This window comes from Aythya marila (assembly GCF_965140915.1).
Source record: "Aythya marila genome assembly, chromosome: 6".
NCBI classification, from domain to species: Eukaryota; Metazoa; Chordata; class Aves; order Anseriformes; family Anatidae; genus Aythya; species Aythya marila.
In genome coordinates, this window is record NC_139047.1 from 25,480,149 (window position 1) to 25,500,035 (window position 19,887).

The window sequence follows — 19,887 nt, forward strand, 5'->3', positions numbered from 1 at the left end:
CAGGAGCAGGGATTGTCTGATAAAACAAATTTGTTGGATCCTTAGGAAGGGAACTGGGATGGGAAGAGAACTTTAGTCCCTTTTGCACTTAGAATAAGTAATATGGGAATGACAAATTGTAGTTCTAGATTCTTCATACTTATCTGAACATTTTTGGAGTGACTTTTCAATGAAAATATGTGCTGGACAGGAGCATAAGGTTTTTCTCACTAGCTGTAAGATAGTACACACCTGAGTACACTGTACACATCTGAGAAATTACTGATATAAATTAATGATACAAACACCAAAGTGTATTGTAAGCTCAAAGAACTGAAAAGGTAATGATAGCAGTTAGTAATTCCTTGTGACGCTTGACGAGGAATGTGTCAGAAGTTTAATATGGGAATCTTCTTAATGGAACATGTATTTGCCATAAGGATTGTTGCCAACAGAATGCATGCTCAGAATAAAGACCGGTGATCTTTTCTTTTCTTCTTTTCAGGCAGCGCAAATCGTCCTGATTTCCCTCTTCGAACTGAACACTCCTGAGTTTACCATGTTACTTGGTGCCTTGCCAAAAACATTCCAGGACGGTGCTACCAAGCTCCTGCACAACCACCTCAAGAACTCCAGTAACACCAGTGTGGTGAGAGCCCGTGTTATTGCAAACAGCAGAGCACTAAAGCTCCCTGATAAGCTGTTGCAGATGTTCAGTAGCATAAACTATCCGTAGCTGTTGTCTTGGAGGCTTCTGTTTGATGTTGCTTTAATAGGGGTTGTTAAAACTAATAATTAAGTTATTTTTAAGTTTAATACAGTCATAACAAATGTAGATTTAAAAAAAAAAAAAAGCTGAGAAGCACATGAAAGTTTGCTGGGTTTGTGCTTTCCAAGTCATTGGTGCTTTTGAAAATTCTGCCAGTAATGACCTTTTGGCTAAAGCAGAGGCCCTGATCCCTCAGATTTACTGGGTGTACTGCTACTATTAAAATCAGTTCATTTGATGATATATTGTCCCTACAAAAGCTTGCAGCATCTTTAATTGAACCTGAGAGGTCTCATTCCTCAGCTGACAACTGTTACCTTCTGTTTTGATTTTATGTAGAGAACTTGCATATTTTAATTTCTCTGGGAATATGTTAATAGAAAATTAAATTGTGCTTCTAAACCTTTTTTCCCCTCAGAGCAGGAAGGATTAGGATATTTTTTTGTCTTTTTAATGTGGAAATCTTGTGAAATTTGCTGGAATTTGAACCCTCCCATCTTTGCCCTTCCATAAAGACAAATAGACCTTTGTGTCAGCTAGAATTACAGCATTAAGCTTCCAGGAGAAAGGACTGGATTCTCTAGTCCCTTCTACCTCGTTTAACTTCCTCTTGTGTGAATTAAGTCAGAATTGGGAACGGTTTCTACTCATTTTGCTGCAATATAAATGATTATGCAGGCCAGTGGAAAAATGATAAGTTGGATTGCTTGCTTATGCTCATAACAAGCACAATCCCAATGCGTTAGACAATGCGTAAAATAGCTGCATAATTAAATTGTTAAATTGCCAGGGTAATGGTCTGCATACTTTGGAGCCTGGAAAATAGTGTCTGAGAACCTGGGTAGCTTGGTGGATTGCTAAACCATTCTTCTGGCTATGTTTGCATGCATGCTGCAGAGATAAAATTACAGTTTCTTTGGATTGTAGAAAAGGGTGCATGTGCTTCTCGATCCTCTAGCAGTAGGTTCAAGAATTTATTTCTGACTACATGAGCCATGGTTGCAGACTTTTAGGTTAGGAGCAAGAACCAAAACTTCTCTAAGCTTGTCTAGCACAAACAAAGGCAATATTTGGACCTGTTGCTGTTGTTGTGTATTCCTCTGTGTCTTGCAACACACTGCTAATCCCTGTCTTCCTGCATCTGTGCCAGGGTTCTCCCAGCAATACCCTTGGTCGGACTCCTTCCCGGCACTCCAGCAGCAGAACCAGCCCCTTAACTTCACCTACCAACTGTTCCCATGGTGGGCTGTCTCCAAGGTAATGTGGCAGGTTAATTAAACCACTTACAAAATATTAAAGGATTTCAACACTGAGCATGCATTTTCAAAATATGACTCACTTTGAAAACAAATGAGACACCAAAAGTTTACAGTAAATGGCTCCAAAGGAACAGGCTTTGAACACGGTAATACATGGTTGGTGATTGCCTTCAGTGTTTGAGTCCTCGTGCTGATCTGCGTAACCTTAAAGTCTGTTCTTATATTAATTTTCTTTCATAGCTAGGCCTTCTCCAGAATCACATTTGTGGATTTAATAAAGGTAATATTGAATAGCAGTATTAGAAATGAGGTCTTGTTTAGGCTGCAGATATCACAAAGTACATGAAAGGTTTGGTATCAAGGGTTTTGGGAATCTGTTTCTTAGGTATACCCTAGTGATCTGTAATTCATCTCACTAGTGCAGTTCTTGTGCTGCTGAGAGAAATGCTAAGTCTCCCCTCTTCCCCTCTTGTGCTTTTTAAGGATGCAGAACAAGCAGAGATGGTATTTTATTGCTGAACAACTTGCAAATCACCCTCCTGGTTGCTCACTAGCAGAGTAGTGTCTTGATCCTTTGGGCAGGGTGCCTGTTGTAATTAGGTGTCTTGCTGAAGCTGCAGATGCTGTGCGAGAATACATTAATCCACTCCAAAACTTTGTGCTGAGTAAACACGGACTCTTGAATGTTTGGAATGTACGTTTTGGGGTTACAGAAAAACTGAGAGCAGAAGAGATAATGGATTTAAACAGTGTGCTCTGGAGCCATAGAAATATTGGAGGATACTTCAAAGCTGCTGCTGTCTGCCTGCCCTGCCTCATCACTTCACTAAGTCATAAGGAGAGACAGAAGGAAACATGCTGGGCAAGGACTGCATTTCATAGTCCTTTATAGTAATTGGTGCTGAAATCTCTTGATCAGCCCTGTTGTGACTTGCTAAACCTTGTCTGGAGGGATGCCTAGGCATTTGAGTTCCATGTGTCAGTTAAAACGCAGGTTGTTAGCCTTTAATGCAGCAGTTAGACTAATTCCAGCAGCATATGAGGAAGGCACAGTTTCCTGAGGAAATTTTGGATATCTAAATACATCTTTGTGACCCTAAATCTGCTGTAATCCAAAACTAGACTGATAGCTTGCAAGCCAAGGTCGAGTTGCCTATTATGAGGCTTTTCAACAAAGGTTTCATTAAGAAATTAAGTGGTAGAGTTTCAGGGGAATGGTTCCAACAACGTTGCTTCCTCTTCTGCTAGTTTGAGTATTGTTGCAGTGCTGATTGATATTTGTCATGGGAATTACAAACTGAGATATGTCTCCCAATGACTGAGTCTTTGGCCATGTTTGCATGTGGCACGTTTTATACATTCACAACCTTTTACAGTACATTTTGAGTTTTGCCATTGTGACACAACTCGTTTCTGCCACTTCACTTGCTGCTCTTCAGTTTGTCTTTACATTTTTATCACCTCATGTCATGCATGTCATCTTCCCGTTGTAAATGCTTGTGGTTTGCAATTCATCTTGTGATGTAGAACATGACTTTTCTCTCTACAAACCCGAAAAATGAGCTGTTCCAGGTCATTCTGGTAGCAGTGTAAAAGGATAAATGTTACTGCTGTTTCTCTGTATAGCCATTCTTTGAAACCAGGTTTGCCATATCTTTTATGGGGCCCATTCCCAAAGGGTTGTATGAAGGTTGTCTGAGTATCTTAGCCTGGTAGGGTATCTTGTGTGCAGGCTCTGCTTACCTTGTCCATGCCTATGCCTTGTACAGGCAGCTCAAGAGCAGTTGATTGAAAAGATTAGCTCCAGTTCTTGTTTTGGGGTTACAGAAAAAATCAATGCCAGCATTGATTTTGAGGATTACATTTTCCTTTGAACTTCCTTGTGATACACAGATTGGAGGAGTCATGTATAAAGATGACTGTGTTTTGGGGGCTGGGATATCTAGCCTCCCATGTAGAAAGGATAGTTTGGGTTTTGTAGGGTTATTAAAAAAAAAAAAAAAAAAAAAAAAAAAGCTGCTGAGCTGTCCCATATAATTAATGGTTTGTGAGCCATGTTCTCGGTATGAATCAGCAAAGCTTTATTGATACTATCTATAGCAAGTATGTCTGCAACTGCCCTCAGGTCACATTACTTCTCATGTATTTTTGCCATCCCAAATGAATTCCTAGTGACTTAGTTTTGTGTGTATATTACATGTATTTGAACTGCCTGGATAGTGAATGTTCTGGTTGAAGTGGACTTTGCTGATGCCACCAGCTAAACTGCTGACCAAGATGATCATGTGTGCTCCGCACATTGTGTAGTCCCTGCTGTTAGTGTGTTCAGAAGGATTACTTGCTCTCAGGGCCTTGGACAAAGCCCTTCTTTCTGCTTGCATTTGCTCCATACTGTTCTGCTTTCATGGTCACTAGGACATACGCACTGCATCTGTGAGTTGCTTCTGCATTTGTACCTGCTTTTGTTGTCCTGATAGTTCTGGGGGAGAGGAGTCATAGAGAAAGGAAGTGTTTTCAGAAGAAGAAAATTGGGGAGGGCACTTGGGAAGACTGAAAACAATAGGAGAAAACAAACAAACAAACAAAAAAAACGTTCTTGACTAAGAAGATAGACTGTTTCCTGGGAAATGCTCAGAAGAATGGATATGAGTTTGTGTTGGATGGAGAGAATCTTCTTAGATTTAGTAAGTGGCACAGTATGACAAAAAGAAAAATACCAGGCTGTGAATTGCTCCAGTGTATGAATGCCATTCTGATGAGCAAATGAGCCAAGATGTCACATGCAGGTTGTGAATTTTCACTTAGAATTCATTAGGAATATTTGAAGTAATAACAATACATAAGTTTGCCTTCATTGGTAGCTCAAAAACCTATACATAGTTCCAATTACTAAAAGAACAAATTTCATTCTTCCAAGAGGAAATATATCAAAATAAAAGGATGAAAACTTGGTTACATATGATTGTGCTTATTTTTGTCATAGGAACCACATAATTTTATTTGGCTTTAAAAGCTTACATGCTTGTTTTTAATTGAAAATACCATTAAAAGTAAACTTTAATGGTTTCTGTATTAAGTTGAGCAAGGCAGGGTGTGGAAAAAGAACTAAAATAAGCCACCCACCTTACACAATAAGGACAAGCCTGCATTGTTCAGTGGCCTGTTTGCAGGTAGGTGAGATCTGAGCTGTGGGAGCAGTCTGGCTGTCGTGTGTATTTCTGTAATAGTTGATTGTAATAGCTGGCTTTTATTTCTGGTTAACAGCTGCATTTCTTGACACCACACTTCAGATGGGTTTTCAACTGGCAGTGCTGCTATTTGCTCTGGAGCAATTCTTGGCTTGTTTGCCACTTCTAATCTCCTTGTGTCTTTCACTTGTGTGTACACAAATGTGACTTTCTGAGATAAACATACTTAATAGAAACAAAGTGGTATCCTGAATATTCCACCATCTCCAGCGTCTACATTGTTGCTTAGATGATGACTTGGAAAATCTCTGTGATGCAAAGGGAACAGGACAAAAGCAAAGGTTAAACAAATTCACACCGATGCCTTGACACAAAGGCATGTTATCATTTGGTAAGCCAAAGGCCCACGCAGAAGTTTGAAAAGAAATTTGAACTGACTTGGAGGCTGGGTTTAACTCAGTCTTCCCAGGTTTGTCTACGAAGACCAGGGCCAAGCCCCCAGTTTCCATGATGCATTAACACTAGCGACTGATTTTCATTTACTCATTAAGTCCAACTCTGGGTTTCCTTTCTTCCAGGAAATTCTGTTGATTGCAAATATCTGTGTAGCGTTTGGATACAGATGCATGGTCAGGGATGGTTCACTTAGAGCATTTTAAGTGTTGTTTATAGAGACTATATCCATTTATGCAGTTTACCAGGGACTATTTTTGTGTGATCCATATCCTTGTGTTAGAGGAAGAAAAAAAAAAGTGGAACTGAGAAATAAAGGCCAAAGCAATGACTTAAGGGGCTCAATGGAGTATTCTTGCTTAATTTTGTTTCTATTAATTTTTTTCTCTCTCCAAGGCAGCATGACAGCACTAAGCCACTCAGATTATAGTTTCTTTTTTTTTTTTTTCTCCCTCTCCTTTCTCTGTTTTTTCTCTTTCGTTTCTCCTCTGATCACTGCAGTCGGTTCTGGGGTTGGAGTGCAGACGGGCTGTCGAAGCACCCCCCTCCCCTTTCTCAGCCTAACTCCATCCCCACCGCTCCTTCCCACAAGACTTTCAGGCGCTCTTATTCTCCCAGGTAACAAGCTACCTGTTAAACCAACTTGTCTGAGATGTCACAGCATTATTTACCTTTCCTACCACAGGATTTGTTCAGACGTGGGAAATGATTTTTAGAGGATTTGGTTGAAAAAGCAAATGGGCTGATGTTAGCTCTCAGAGCGGGGAGAGGGCAGTCAGCTGCTTCTTCACTCGGTTGGGAAGATGCGGCACACGAGTGGAAAAACTCCAAGTGACTTTTTCCAGCTGACTTCTTCCTCCTGGATTTCCTGAATGAGTGTAGGTTTCACAGTTAGACTCCGACGCAGAACACAGTTCTTGAGCACTTTCTGCAGGCGCTTGTTGCGTTGTGATAGTGCAGGCCACGTCCTTCAATTTGCTGTGGAAGTGGCACGTGAACACGTTCAAACCGCAGTAGTGAACATCGATAGGACGGTGAGGGGGACATGTATGGGATTTCACCAGCTGCTTGCACAGTGATTGTATTGTGGAACATCTTGGAAATGGGTTGTGTGGAATTAGAATTGTAATCCTATGTCCTCGCCACAAGGTTTAGAGGTTATTGACAGCTAATTTTAACATCTATGTATTTAATCAGTATACTAGACCAAAGCTATATACTGTTTTAATCAAAAACCAATCTGAATCCAAATTTAATTTCAGACCTCTTGGATTTTATTTTTTAAGTTTATACTCTGGCAGCAGTCTCTCTGTTCCTAAATGTAAACTATTGAAACAAACCCAAACAAATAGCTCTTGGAGGACTGAAAATCTGGCAGTCTGTGACAACTGAAAAAGAATATAAAGATACAGAATATGGGATTCTAAGAACACCAGCAGATTTAAAGCATCAAATCCATGTTATGACTCTGTTCTAGAATACTGAAAATCTGTGGAAGAGATCCATGTTGATTTTTCTGGTTAAACTAGTCTAGAATAATTTTTCCCTCATTTCATTAGCTGACAGGTTTGGAATAATTTGGTACTTACTCCAGCCCAGAGCCTGAAAGTGCAAAGAGGTGGGTTACTGTGTACTGCTTCAGGATCCTAAACTGTTGATTACTTACACGTTTTTTGAATTGGGAGCTGAATAATAGTTTATGGAAGTAAAACGTTTCATGTCAGACTGGAAAACTTAAAATCTGTGTCTTGACAAACTTGTAGAGCGCTTACTGTTTTAGTGCAGCACAACGTGGAAAATAATGTTGTGACATCCCTAAACACTACTCATCTCTACTCACTTCCTATTCACCCTGTGACTTTCTTCTAGTTTTCTGCATCACTCTTTTGTTTTTGTGCCTTTTCACCCCTGGCAGGTGGGTGTAGCTCCATTTTTTATTTTTTTATTCCCCCATCATGTTGTCTGTGAAGTATTCCAGCACGCATGCTGTCAGTAGACATGGGTGTTTACATGTAGAGTTTTATTTTGTATAAAACACAGCCATAATGTGATCTCTTACACAGGCTTATTCTTGACATATGGAATCACTGGGTTCTTCAGATTTTATTAAAAGGTGGTTTTGGAAAACTCATTAGATCCAGTGGTTCTTCATTCAGAAATTTCTGTAGTCATTTAGCATTGCAGAGTATATACTTTCATCTGTACTTTAGGAGCAGCATAGGGCAAAATTCATTCCTGATGAAAGAAGCAGTGACTTTAGCAGAAGATTTAATGTCAGTACATCTGTGATGATTTCTTTATTTTTCTCCGTGGATTTAATTGTGTGGCCTTTGGTAAGTCATTTCATCTCGTGGCGTGGATACACAGTTACAGTCATATATATATACCTTCAGTAATGGCCCTTCCATTGCTCACTTAAGCATTGTATGAAGAACCCTTCAAGATCTATGAATTAAATATGTTTGAGTGCAAAATTAATATTTTCAAGATGGTATGAAGCAAATATTGTCCTAGCCCTGACTGATAACTTAAAAAGACTCAAAAATCTGCATCCGCTTTTTTTTTTTTTTTTTTTTTTGTCTGGAAAGCAATCACAGTGCATTAGTTTCATTCAGCTATCTGAAAGGCCCTAAATACTCTGACTTTTGTAGGTTTATAAACAGCTTTTGTTTCCTGGTCTTGATTGTTGTTCAAGTGGCTTCTTTCTTCCTAGCCAGGCCTGGCCTGACAGGCACTGTTTAAAGTCAGGGAGTTGTTCTTTGGTTTCTCTGCCAGAATACTTTGTGCTGGGGTTTGAGTGATTGTAGAGCGAGCACGTTGCTTGGGAGCCAGGGATTATGGCTATTTTCAGTGTGTTAATCCCAAAGGAATCAGGCAACACCAATTTTACCCTTTGTCTAAAGTTCTTGAGTTTTTTCCAGAAAAAATAGTAGTAGTTCTAGATAATTAACATCCTACTTTCAGTTCTATAGAAAATAATGGTTGTGTAATCAGGATTCAAAGGAGATTTTTTATTTTTGATACTTTTCACAGGGAAAAGTATCTTTTCACCATCTCACAGGGAATCTTTCTTTAGACAGAAAGGAGCACGGCTCTTTGTTCAGCCATCTTTCTCCAAGCCCATCCTGTAATCCTTCCCAAAATGCTAAGAAATAGTAATTCACCCCTGTAGGGAGCCACTTCTTGCCACTTACTGACAAACAACTTGATGTAAATGTCTTAAATTCTTTTGGTTTCTTTGCTTCTGGCTCTATTAAGATCCAACACTCCCCCAGAGAAATTGTTCTCAGTTACTGGGTCTCTTCATAAAGTCTCTCTTGGAAAACTGATTGTCATGCAAACTCAACTTCTCCCTGAATAGAGCAAAGCCCTGCCAATATTGCTTTGTAATTTCCTCCAAGCATGTAGGAGCTTCTCCTCCTAGTCACGTCTTTTTTTGTATCATCTGCCCTTGCATGCTAGGCATTTTTTTTCATGGTACTTAATTTTGGGTAACTCTTTAAGGAATCCCAAAACTCGTGTGGCTTTACGCTGATGAGGAATTTCTGAGAAAGTGGCTGCAAGAAAGTGTTCTATTTGAGTGAGAGAATTCTCAAATTTAGGCTCAATATTTCAGTAGTTCTTATCAAGGCATCTTGCAAGTAGTTTTGTTTTTTCTACTCTCTAAGTGAAAACTGGAATATATTAGATTAAGCTTTTATGTCAAGGTACATTTCTGTTTCCATTTAAAACTATTGCATTTGAATCCATTGACAGAGTATATTTGTTATATTATGAAACTTAGTTTGTTGATTTATTTTCCACCAGCTGTCACAACCCTTTGAGTTCTCATAGTGGTTATTTTTCTTTTTAAATAACACCATTACCATGATGGCGCTAGGTTTTTGGTTGATAGAAGCTAGCATACTCACTGCTGTGGAATGTAACAAACAGTGGACCTTATTTGCCCTCAATCACAGCAATATAATACCACTGATTTCAGTCGAGCTTCTCCTAGATTTAGCTCAGTTTGAGGGGAGACTCAGATCTGAAGTCTGCTTTGATTCCATTCATGTTTTGTTACAAATCACTGTTAGAAATGGTACGCCAAATCATCTGTCTCCAACTTGACATTTATTGATTAAGTGAAAAGTTATTTCCAATTTCATATGTAACATTTCATATACGTTTGGTCTTTAGTATGCTGGATTATGACACGGAGAACCTAAATTCTGATGAAATCTACAGCTCTCTTCGTGGAGTCACAGAAGCGATTGAAAAATTTAGTTTCCGTAGTCAAGAGGATCTGAATGAACCAATTAAACGTGATGGAAAGAAAGACTGTGACATTGTAAGTACTTGGTTTGATTAATATCTGGAGATAGGTAAAGTTTCACAACGTTGTTTTCAAACCTGGCTTTGGATTGTTAGCTAGTGTACATACAAAATCCAGTTATTCTTGGTCTGTTTTTCCCTTCAGGTGTTAGTCTCTGGTTACTAACTTCCTATCCCTAAATTTTGGGTTGCCAGTAATGTAGTCCCTTGCTGCCTTACAACTGTTTAACCTCCTGTGAAATATACTTACTGGATTACTGTGCAAGTCTCATGTATGAAGAAATCACTCTGAGTGCCCAACTCATGTGGTGCCTTACGCTGCATCACTGGTTACAGAATTACCTATTACATGAGATACCATTTGTTTTAATCAAATATACGGAATTCAAAATTTGTGTCAATTTTAAATGGTAGTTTTGCTTCCTCTCCGGGCGAACAAGTTCAGGTTAGTAATTTGTTAGCCTTCAAAGCAAAAAATTCTTGGTGGTCTGATATTTTTTCTTTGGGACTCTTGTGTTGTCCCTTTCACATTAGCTTGCTAAGCACCATAGGATTGGAAAAGACCTCTAAGATCATCTAGTCCAACCTTTAATCTCCCTTGGCAATCATCTAATCTCCTCTATGGCAACCATGGGAAAAACAAAAATGGCAATCATCTAGCTTCCTCTATCAGTTGGTCATGAGGTTTCGTAAGAAAGATACTGATTCTCTTAATTTTCTTTTCCTTAGTAAGTTAGTCATTACCCAGAGCTTGAGACATTATATTCAGGACTGTTAGCATAGCTTTTTGCCCTGTGATTGAGATACTTCTGTTACATAAGCTAGGGAAAGAGGTGATAATCTAAGTTTTATTCGAGAATAATGCAGAAATAAAGGATTCTATACAAAATTAATTGATGCATGATCCTATGGTGAATGGATTCAAAAAGGCGTACAGCTTTTACAGGTTTTGAGGAGTCTCACGACTTTTTCTGTCGGATCCCCAGGTGTCTCGAGATGGTGGCCTTGCGGTACCTACTAGCGATGTCCGCGGAAGCAGTGACATTGTAGAAGGAGGAAGGATGGCTCTAGATAACAAAACCTCCTTACTGAACACCCAGCCTCCCCGCGCCTTTTCAGGGCCACGTGCTCGAGAGTATAACCCCTATCCTTATTCCGACACAATTAACACTTATGACAAGACTGCCCTCAAGGAAGCAGTGTTTGATGATGACATGGATCAGCTTCGGGATGGTTTGTATTAGCTTATCTTGTAAACCTGCAGGCAGCTTGTTCTGTTCCTGGTATTTGTATGCGTGCAGTGCTCCTCAGGTACATGCCTGTCAATGCGTATGTCGAGTATTATTTTGTACCTGAGTCAAGGCTTGGCGTGGAATGTCCTGTGTTCTCATGTAACAGCAGAACCTGATTTGTGGCAATTAAGAAAATGTTAAATTGCAGTTTGAATGTGGGTTTTGTTTTTTTCTCTTCCTCCTGGAGTTTGTCTCAAACTAGTCCCTTAAGAGTCTAAATTAAATGCATCTGTAAGGGACACTACTCTGGGGACCTCCTACTCTAAACTGAAATGACTCATTAGCTCGCTGTTATTGAGCATTCCACTTCATTTAAAGGGTGCTGCACCTTAGCTTTATCCCTCTGCAGTGTACTGATGACTCACTCTACTTTGATCTAAATGTCATACATGTGATCACTGGTTTTGGGTGTGAGTGTCTAGGACAAACTCTGGCGGTTCTCGTCTTGTAGAAGTAATTATTGGAACTGGAGGAAATACAGTCATCATCTCTTCTTCGTTTGTTAGAAGCTGTGTGCAGACTCATGAGCAGTATTATGAACTTGAGTGAAATTTTGGGCTAGTCAGGTCCTTTTTCCTGCTTAACTTAGGCCACTTGGGATTTGATGACTGGGGCAGGAGAGGGGGGGCTTGTTGTGTGCACTTTGTTCTGTAGAGGATTAATAATATGGGCATCTTTGATCTTTTCCCCATTCCCCAAATGATTTGCTGCCCTTTGTCCTAGAAGTACCCATTGACCATTCGGATTTGGTGGCTGACCTTCTGAAAGAGCTCTCTAACCACAATGAACGGGTGGAGGAGCGAAAAGGAGCTCTCCTGGAACTTCTGAAGATCACAAGGGAAGATAATCTCGGAGTTTGGGAGGAACATTTCAAAACCATTCTGCTCCTGCTGCTGGAGACACTTGGAGACAAAGATGTGAGATGTAGATTTTTGTCTCAGCTCTTCTTAGCTCGTTTGCCTTTATCTAGGGTGATAGGTTCTGCAAGTTAGATTAAATCAAATTTATTGTGTTTGTATTGCAACTCTTCAGTGATGCTGCACTGCTCATTTTTTCTTCCTTTGAAGGCTGTTGACTGCTTTCATTGTCAGTGTGCTCAGTGACGAATTTCAAGCTACTCTGAAGTGTTCCAGTTTTTTCCCTTCCCTTCAGAGTGTTTAGTAGCAAATAACTAGGAAATTGAACTAGAGTCGGAAAGGAAGTTATTTTCCAATTTTGTAAGAATTAAGATTTAAAATGTTGTTCACTTCCAAATTAGGATGAAATTACATAATATCATTACATAATACATATTATGTGGCACATAATACATAGTATAATAATGAATACTATTACCTAATACATATACAAAGTAATGCATGCACATTATTCCATAATAATAGCTCTTAGCCACATTGCACCCGTTCCCCAAAAAGGGAGAGTAAAGGCAGCCTAGATGAATATTTTTTTTCTCTGTGTAGGTTAAAGATCCAGGCTATTAGATCTTAGAGGATGGATTTCATCAAGAGCAAACTGCTTTTACAGGGGATCTTGTTCTAAAGTATTAAAAGAAGCTACAGATGTAGACAGGAGGAACTCATGCTGCATTACTATCACAGCTTTATCTTTGGTAGTTGATCAAAGCGGTGTTTTACAGGAGAGGCTTTTACTTTTTCCAGATGGGGCTGTTTGTTCAGCTTGCAGCACTGTGACATTTTGATAAAAGCTCAGCACCCTGGCTGTGCCTTCAAATCAGAGCCGTGCTCCATCTAAATGTTACAGCATGTAGGCGTAAAAGCACTCCCAGTTCTTTTCTGTTTAATCTGAATCAAAATCAATTGTATTTTGTATACTGCTTATAAAGTATATGGTGCTCTTGTAGAAATAAAATCATGATTCCAAGGCAGTGTAAATGGTTGGTGTACTCTCACAATTGTTCTTAGTATTGGCATGAACTGCTGTAGTCCTACATGTTTAATCATAACAGCATCATATGTGTATGAAGATCTGGTGACTTTAAGTAAAATAAATTGTGCTAATCTGAGTTTTGCAGATGAATAGCAGAGGGCATGCTTTAAAGGTTGTGTTAGGGTAAAGTGTTCTTCTGCTGAAATGATAGAATCTATTTGGAATGGCTGCAGGCCAAAAACTTAATGTAACAGTTGTGAAAGTGAAGCAGGTGTTATAAATCCCTTCTGCTAATGGTCTTTTGATACAAAGGATTAACACATAGGTCAGTAGTGACTACAATGACTGACTGTTCTTGAAAGTAATTTCCATAGGAGTTACAGGAACAGCATTGATTTACTGCATCAGTACATGAGAAACAGCTTTGTTGCATGGATGGAGCCCAGTTTGAAATCTGCAAAGCTAAGCAGAAGAGGAAGAGCAAAGCATGAAATGTGCTCCTTTGGGTACAAATTTGGACTTAATTGCCAAGAGAGTATGGATTTAAAAAAAAAAAAAAAAGCTCTGTTTCTGTCAGTGAGAACAGTCGTGAATTTTTGTGCAAAAGAAAGCAAGGAGACCAATTCTGGTTTTAGTTATTGAGCATACTGCTTGTTCTACTGGATCTGGTAGAGCTATATAAGACTTCTGATGGCGTAGGGAGCTTTGAGAATTTACTTCAAAATACAATTTGGATGAGAAATGACTTTTTCTAATGTTTTTTTCTCTTGATGCAGCATTCAATAAGAGCCCTGGCACTGCGAGTCCTTAGAGAGATCTTACGGAATCAGCCAGCAAGGTTTAAAAACTATGCGGAGTTGACCATCATGAAAACACTGGAAGCCCATAAGGATTCCCACAAGGAGGTGAGCGAGCCTTTCAGTGTTACTGCTAGGAAAGCAATATTGAAGAAATGGGAGATTTAACAAGCAAGCACGTTGACTCATCTCAACAGTGGAACAATTTGATAGCAAGTCTCACAAGTACTAAGGGGGTGGGTTTATACTTGCTGAAGGAGGAAGAAGATATGTGGGACTGACAGAGCTGGTAAGTGTGTTTGGAACTATCCGGAGTTGCAGGCCATCAGTTTTCCAGGATTTGGTTGTTTGTTCTGGGGCAGACTGAAGCCCTGTGGCAGAGTGGTCCTTCCATCTGTGCAGGGAAGGGTAGGAAATGTACTGATGAACACAAAGGCCATGTTCTAACAGAGCTGTGTGTGAAAACAATGATGAAATTGGGCCACGATGAAGTACTCAGAACTGGTGAATAACAGCAGAAAGTAGACAAAGAGGGCGTGTTGCTGAAAAGAAGGTTGGGGAATAGAGGAGGAAGCTGGGGGAAAGGTGAATTTTGCATTTTCATAATGTGAGAGAACTCGTATGCAAAACTGAAATGAAATTATTCTTCTAGACTAAAAAATATGGGGACGTGATAGTTATATACAAAGTGGATCGAATTACATTAAAGATCAATCTTTACAGCTTAACTTCCAAGCTGGATCTTCTTTTCTACCTTGTGCACGTCGCAAGTTTGAACTGAACCATGGTAAACACCACGTGAATTTCTGTACATTTCTGCACATTTCTGTGATCACTTTGGTAACAAATTCCTTCCTTTGCAATCTAAAACTTAGTCTTCTCTGCAAAAGGCTTGTCCTAAAGTTGCAATTTTAGGTATCTCTGGAGAGCTTTTTTGGCCATGAAAAAGATCCTTGTATAGATCAGGCTGCTCCAGGGCATTGCATAACTGACACAAGGTTACTTTACCTGCGCACAGCAAAAATGTACTGTTTAAAAATCAAAACAAAACAAAAACACCCCCAGGGAAGAAAGAACCTAACAGGCTGGATATATCTCTACAATGCAGAAGTAGAAAAAGTTTAATCCTTTAGTGAATGAAGACTGCTGTAAGCTGCCTATCCTCCTCTCCTCGATTTAAAGCCTTTGCACTCCTGTCATTTTCAGTTCAGAGTAATAAGCAGTTGTAAATTGATTTCCTGATAAAGTAGTCAGACAAAACATTGTGTTCTGAAGGAGTGCCTTTTATTGGCAGGTTTTCCTGGTTACATACTTCTCAGCTCACCTTGACTCAGTGCCCTCTGTGTTTTTTTCTGAAAGTCCTCCAAAGCTGCAGCACCTTTCCAGATGGGCTCTGACATTGTTTTTGATGCCCTTTCAGAGCTCACTTGTGTGACTGGCACATTTTTCAGAAAGTAGGTGTAATGTTGAAAACGTGGCATTTTATGCTTCTGTACTCCCCACACCATGTTCTTCATGCTTGTAGTATGGCAAGGTTCCTCAGGATTTGCATGTGAGATGCCTCCTGAGGAAAAGCAGAGAAGAATAACTCTTTGTAACAGAAAGCAAAGCTCAGGCCAGGAATGAAGAGATGAGAGCTCTGGCACTTCTTTACAGAAGAGTAAGCCAGAGCTGTGTTGCTCTCAGCAAGTAGCTGCTGTGCTACACTACATGTGGCATTCCTTTGATTTGTCGATGGTTCTGCATAACATCTCTGTCATTAAAAAAGATGAGATTTACTGCTGCGATGAGACCTTTGGGTGACAGCTGTCGTAGGATGCTGCAGGTGTAGTCCCATTTAGCTGTCTGTTGCTTTTAAAAAGTTGTTTGCACAGCTGTATGAAGTGGTGGCACTGGTGCTGCTATAGGAGCGAACAATCTGCAGCCATGGGCGTTTGGTCTTCCCCAGAGTATGCTGAAGGAAGTGTGTACTAAGTTTTCTGTGTTAATATTTAAAAAATAGTAAAATAATTAAAAATCATTATGTTTATTCCTCTGCTCACTTTATCTGCAGTGCTTATCTGAGGTGTTGCCCCAAGACATGGGATTTTTTGTTCCATGTATGTGTTTTATGATACCTGTGTAAATGGGACTCAGAATCACAAGGCAACCCATGAAAGTTGTGTCTGTCTGTCAGTAATTTGAGAATATCAGCATTCCTGAAGTTAAGAAAAACTTCCCAGTCTGCGCTTGGGTCTCTACGTGAGCTAGGCTAAAGATATACCCGGGAAAACGCTTCAGGTATTTTTACCTTTAGCTGGGGCTTGCTGATTCTGTTAAGCCTGTGAAAAATTAACATTTGGGTACGGCTCAGTTGGTCAAACTCATAGCCCTGGGCCAGGAGGTCACAAATTGGTGGCCCTCCAGCTCCCAGTCAGCGCTGACTGGTGGCACTGCTCTCCCCAGGGGCTGCGGAGGAGCTGCCCTCGGACTTCATCCCACGCAGCAAGAGGTGAAGTGGAGATTCACAGGTCTGTGACTGAAGGGCATTTTAAAAGAACAGCTGGAGGGGGAAGTGGGAAGATGGCAGTGGTCTGTCTTAGTGTTCTCCTTCGCTAAAACTGAGTAATATTGAAGGCAGTGGTTATACTGTCTTTAGAGTAAATAAAATCTTCCTTTATACTATAAAAACTATTTTGAGGAAAGCTGCTATATAATAGGGTTAGAAAAGTGTTAATCCTTGTGCCAGTAATGCCCCTGGTAGGATGTCACATCAGGGTTTGTTTCAGGTCTGCTTTTGCCTTGTAGTAAGACAGGAGTGACCCTGATTTGTAGTTTGAGATCCTTTGAAACGGGCTGCATAAATCAGCAGAAAGTGATTGCTTGGAGCGATCTGTATCTGCTTCACTCTTACCTACCCGAGTCTCTCCTTTAGCACGGGGATTGCTAATTGCCCCCAAGTTATTGCTCCCAATTTCTGTTGTGTATGAGCCCACGGACAATCAGTGTAAAGTGACCAAGCAAAAGAGGAGGAGTTTGAAAATAATCACAGTACAGACGAACTGTTAAGCTCAGGCACTGTCTCCAAAAAGACATTGTATCAAGAGACACATCTTTGGAAGTCAACAGGAAGGTTAATTTGTCTTCCCAGATTCCAATATTGCTTCTGTTCAGCATGGCCAAGAACATTCAAGTAAGAAATCATAATCGCCATATTCATGACCTGACAAATACCATCCCTTCCTCCATTTCAGTGCCAATATGTAGTTAAAAGATTTAGTCTGAAACAAAAAGGAATGTGGTTTTGTTCTCTTCCTGCTCCCAGATGGTACAATTGGAAGCATCAAAGCGTAGTGTTAGCATAGTTCGGTATCTTGGGATGCCTGGATAATTGGATGTTTTCCAAGTCCAAGCTGAAGCCTTTTGATGGTTGGATCTTTGCTACAGCTAGAACTCCTCTGCCTTCATTGCTGAAGGTAAGGTGTAGGATCAGTGAAGCAACACAGCTGAGACCCGCACTCCTTCACTGGGACACCAGGGAGGAAAACTCAGTTGAATGCAGAGTCTCATGTCCTGTGGGTGCAAACACAGGCGATTGGCAAAGCTCTGACCTCAATGTGGGTTCAAAATTCCTCTAACCCTGGGCTACAGACAAGACTCTGGGTTGGGATCCATGTTCAGTTTGCACTTTTTAACTTTAGCTTGTTTTTGTGCTATTTGTACTATAACAGTCTAGTCAATACTGTTGTTTGAATGGGGTGATGTGAAGAGTCAAGCCTGCCTCAGTAATAACTGTAAATATTTAGGGGGCTTGACACGTAAATGCCTTTCACTTACTTCTGGATTATTAGAACATAATTAGAGTTGTGGACAATATTAAATCTTGTTGATTTTTATCACTCTTTGTTTGGATTTTTTTGGAAGAGAACCATCCTTCTGTTGCCAATTAGTTAATATTAACTCATTTGTTCCAGTGTAGTTACTCACCCGTAACTAAGGAGAAATGCTGTCTGCTGACCCAATGCCGTTGATAAGGCATTCCTTCAGATTCATACCACCAAAATGAGTGTGTTCTTCCTGAGGATAGTAAAACAGAAATAGTTATCTTGGGAAATTGGTGCAGAACATCTTTCCCAGTGAAAATCATTGGATAGCAATTTCCTTGCTTTTTCTCTGCAGCTCTGTTTTTCTCTGCAACTAAGCCTATAGACATAACCGATCGGTGCTTTGGGCAAGGAAAGGATATTGTCCCATGTCTTAAATTCCTGATTTTGGTCTTTCGCTATCCAGGAAGCCCATAAACATAATTGGGATGTAACATTCCCTGTTGTAACCCTGTAAGAGAAGGTGGAGAAGAACAAATCACAGCTATCCATTGACTTTAAATACTTGTTACTATCTTGCTGAGGTGTTTTTAGATTGACGCTGACATTTATAAGATGATTTGCAACTGTTCTCCGATGATTATAGTACAGTCTGTATCTGTTTCTGTAAAATGTAGTTTCCTAAAGAAAAGCACCAAATGATCAGTCTTTAAGGTTAATTGATGCATAGTCTGTGCTGGAAGCTGTCAGGTGCTGCAGCTTGGCAGTTGTTGATGTTTTATAGTATGCGTTTGTGCTTTCTGTAATTCCCAACACATTTGAAATATTTAGTACACAGGAGAAGCAACCTAATCTACTTCATCTCTTCTGAATCCCTTTAAAAAAAAAAAATTTTTTTTTTTTTCATCTGCTTAGCACTCCCCATTACTGAGTCCACTTCCTGCTTTGAAACGTAGTGCTTAGTTCTTTGTTCCTGTCTGGATCAGACTGTGTACCCTTCAGGGATGGGAGTTTGCCTGGCTAGGTATTGGTAAGCCTCCATTCCCTCCAGCCTAAATTATGCAGGCTTTAAGTAACTACCTCTAAATAGCAAAGCTTGTTTCGAAAACATAGCTGTGTGCCTTGTAAGCCCCAGAGCAAAACCTTGTTTTCTGCTTAGTAAACTTCTGGGGCTCTGCATATTTCACACTGGAATAAAAAAAGCCTCCAAGTTTTTTTGTGGTTTTTGTTGTTGTTTGTTGGTCGGGTTTTTTACAGTAATTAATTCCCTACAACTTTCTGCAGAGACCATGCAGCTTAGCATTTGTGGTGAAGTACTCCAGCCTGTGGTCTCACACACAGTCCCGTACAGCTCTCACCCAGGTCCTCAAGCATGGCTCTGCTCAGATCCCAGCACGCTGCGCTGATTCCCTGCACAGCCCATGCAGCTGGCACGTTCTGCCTTAGGGGAATCAGGGCATATATTTTTCTTTTCTTATTTGCCCAGCATGTGTCATTTAGAAGCAGAAATGAAAGCATCAAAACCCTTTGGAAAGCTGCTGTGTATTGACCAAAGCCAAGAGTGGATTACCAGAGGCAAGCTGCTTGTTGCAGCAGTGGGCAGCAAGCAACATCTGTAATGCACTGAGGGTAATAGCTGAGCAGAAGAAATGGTGCTGAAGGGATGCAGTCCTGGTTTCTTGGTTTGGTCTTGTCTTAAGTGAACAGCGCCCAAAGGCTGTGGTGCATTGTGATTCAGGTAAGCCGGTGGGTGAGTTCTGTCCAGCAACTTCTGTAGTGTCAGTGATGCCAAAATGCTTCTCTACTAGAAGAAAGGGATCTGTGACAGGTGGCTGTTCCTAACGCTGCACTTCAACATGTCCCCTCCCATTGAAATCAGAAAGCATTTCATGCACATATTATATTCCTGGGACTGTCTGACCTGTTACCTCAAAGGGTACTCCTTTGTATACAGCATTAAGGCAGACATTGCTACACAGGTGGGCTCCCTACCTCCACTACGTCTGTGTGGCTGATGCACCCAGCCGGTTTGAGCAAACTGGGTGGAATTACAACTATTTCTCTTTCATGGGAGAGCTCACTAGAAAGGTCTTAACATGCTGCAGATGTCTTTCAAGGAGCCAGCCTGCCAGAAAGTGCAGCGTTA

General features: G+C 40.3%; 1 protein-coding gene across 7 annotated transcripts in view; it reads left to right on the forward strand.

The window, feature by feature from the left end:
* Window positions 1–19,887, forward strand: part of CLASP1 (cytoplasmic linker associated protein 1) — a 147,994-nt gene that overhangs the window by 115,329 nt on the left and 12,778 nt on the right. For 4 of the 7 annotated variants that reach the window (XM_082763318.1, XM_082763316.1, XM_082763319.1 and 1 more), the window contains 6 exons: window positions 485–628; window positions 1,899–2,005; window positions 9,828–9,978; window positions 10,949–11,195; window positions 11,978–12,171; window positions 13,918–14,046. In XM_082763318.1, the coding sequence (XP_082619444.1) occupies window positions 485–628; window positions 1,899–2,005; window positions 9,828–9,978; window positions 10,949–11,195; window positions 11,978–12,171; window positions 13,918–14,046 (972 nt within the window). The remainder of the gene's footprint in view (window positions 1–484; window positions 629–1,898; window positions 2,006–9,827; window positions 9,979–10,948; window positions 11,196–11,977; window positions 12,172–13,917; window positions 14,047–19,887) is intronic. The other 3 variants (XM_082763322.1, XM_082763317.1, XM_082763320.1) reach the window with 1 other exon arrangement.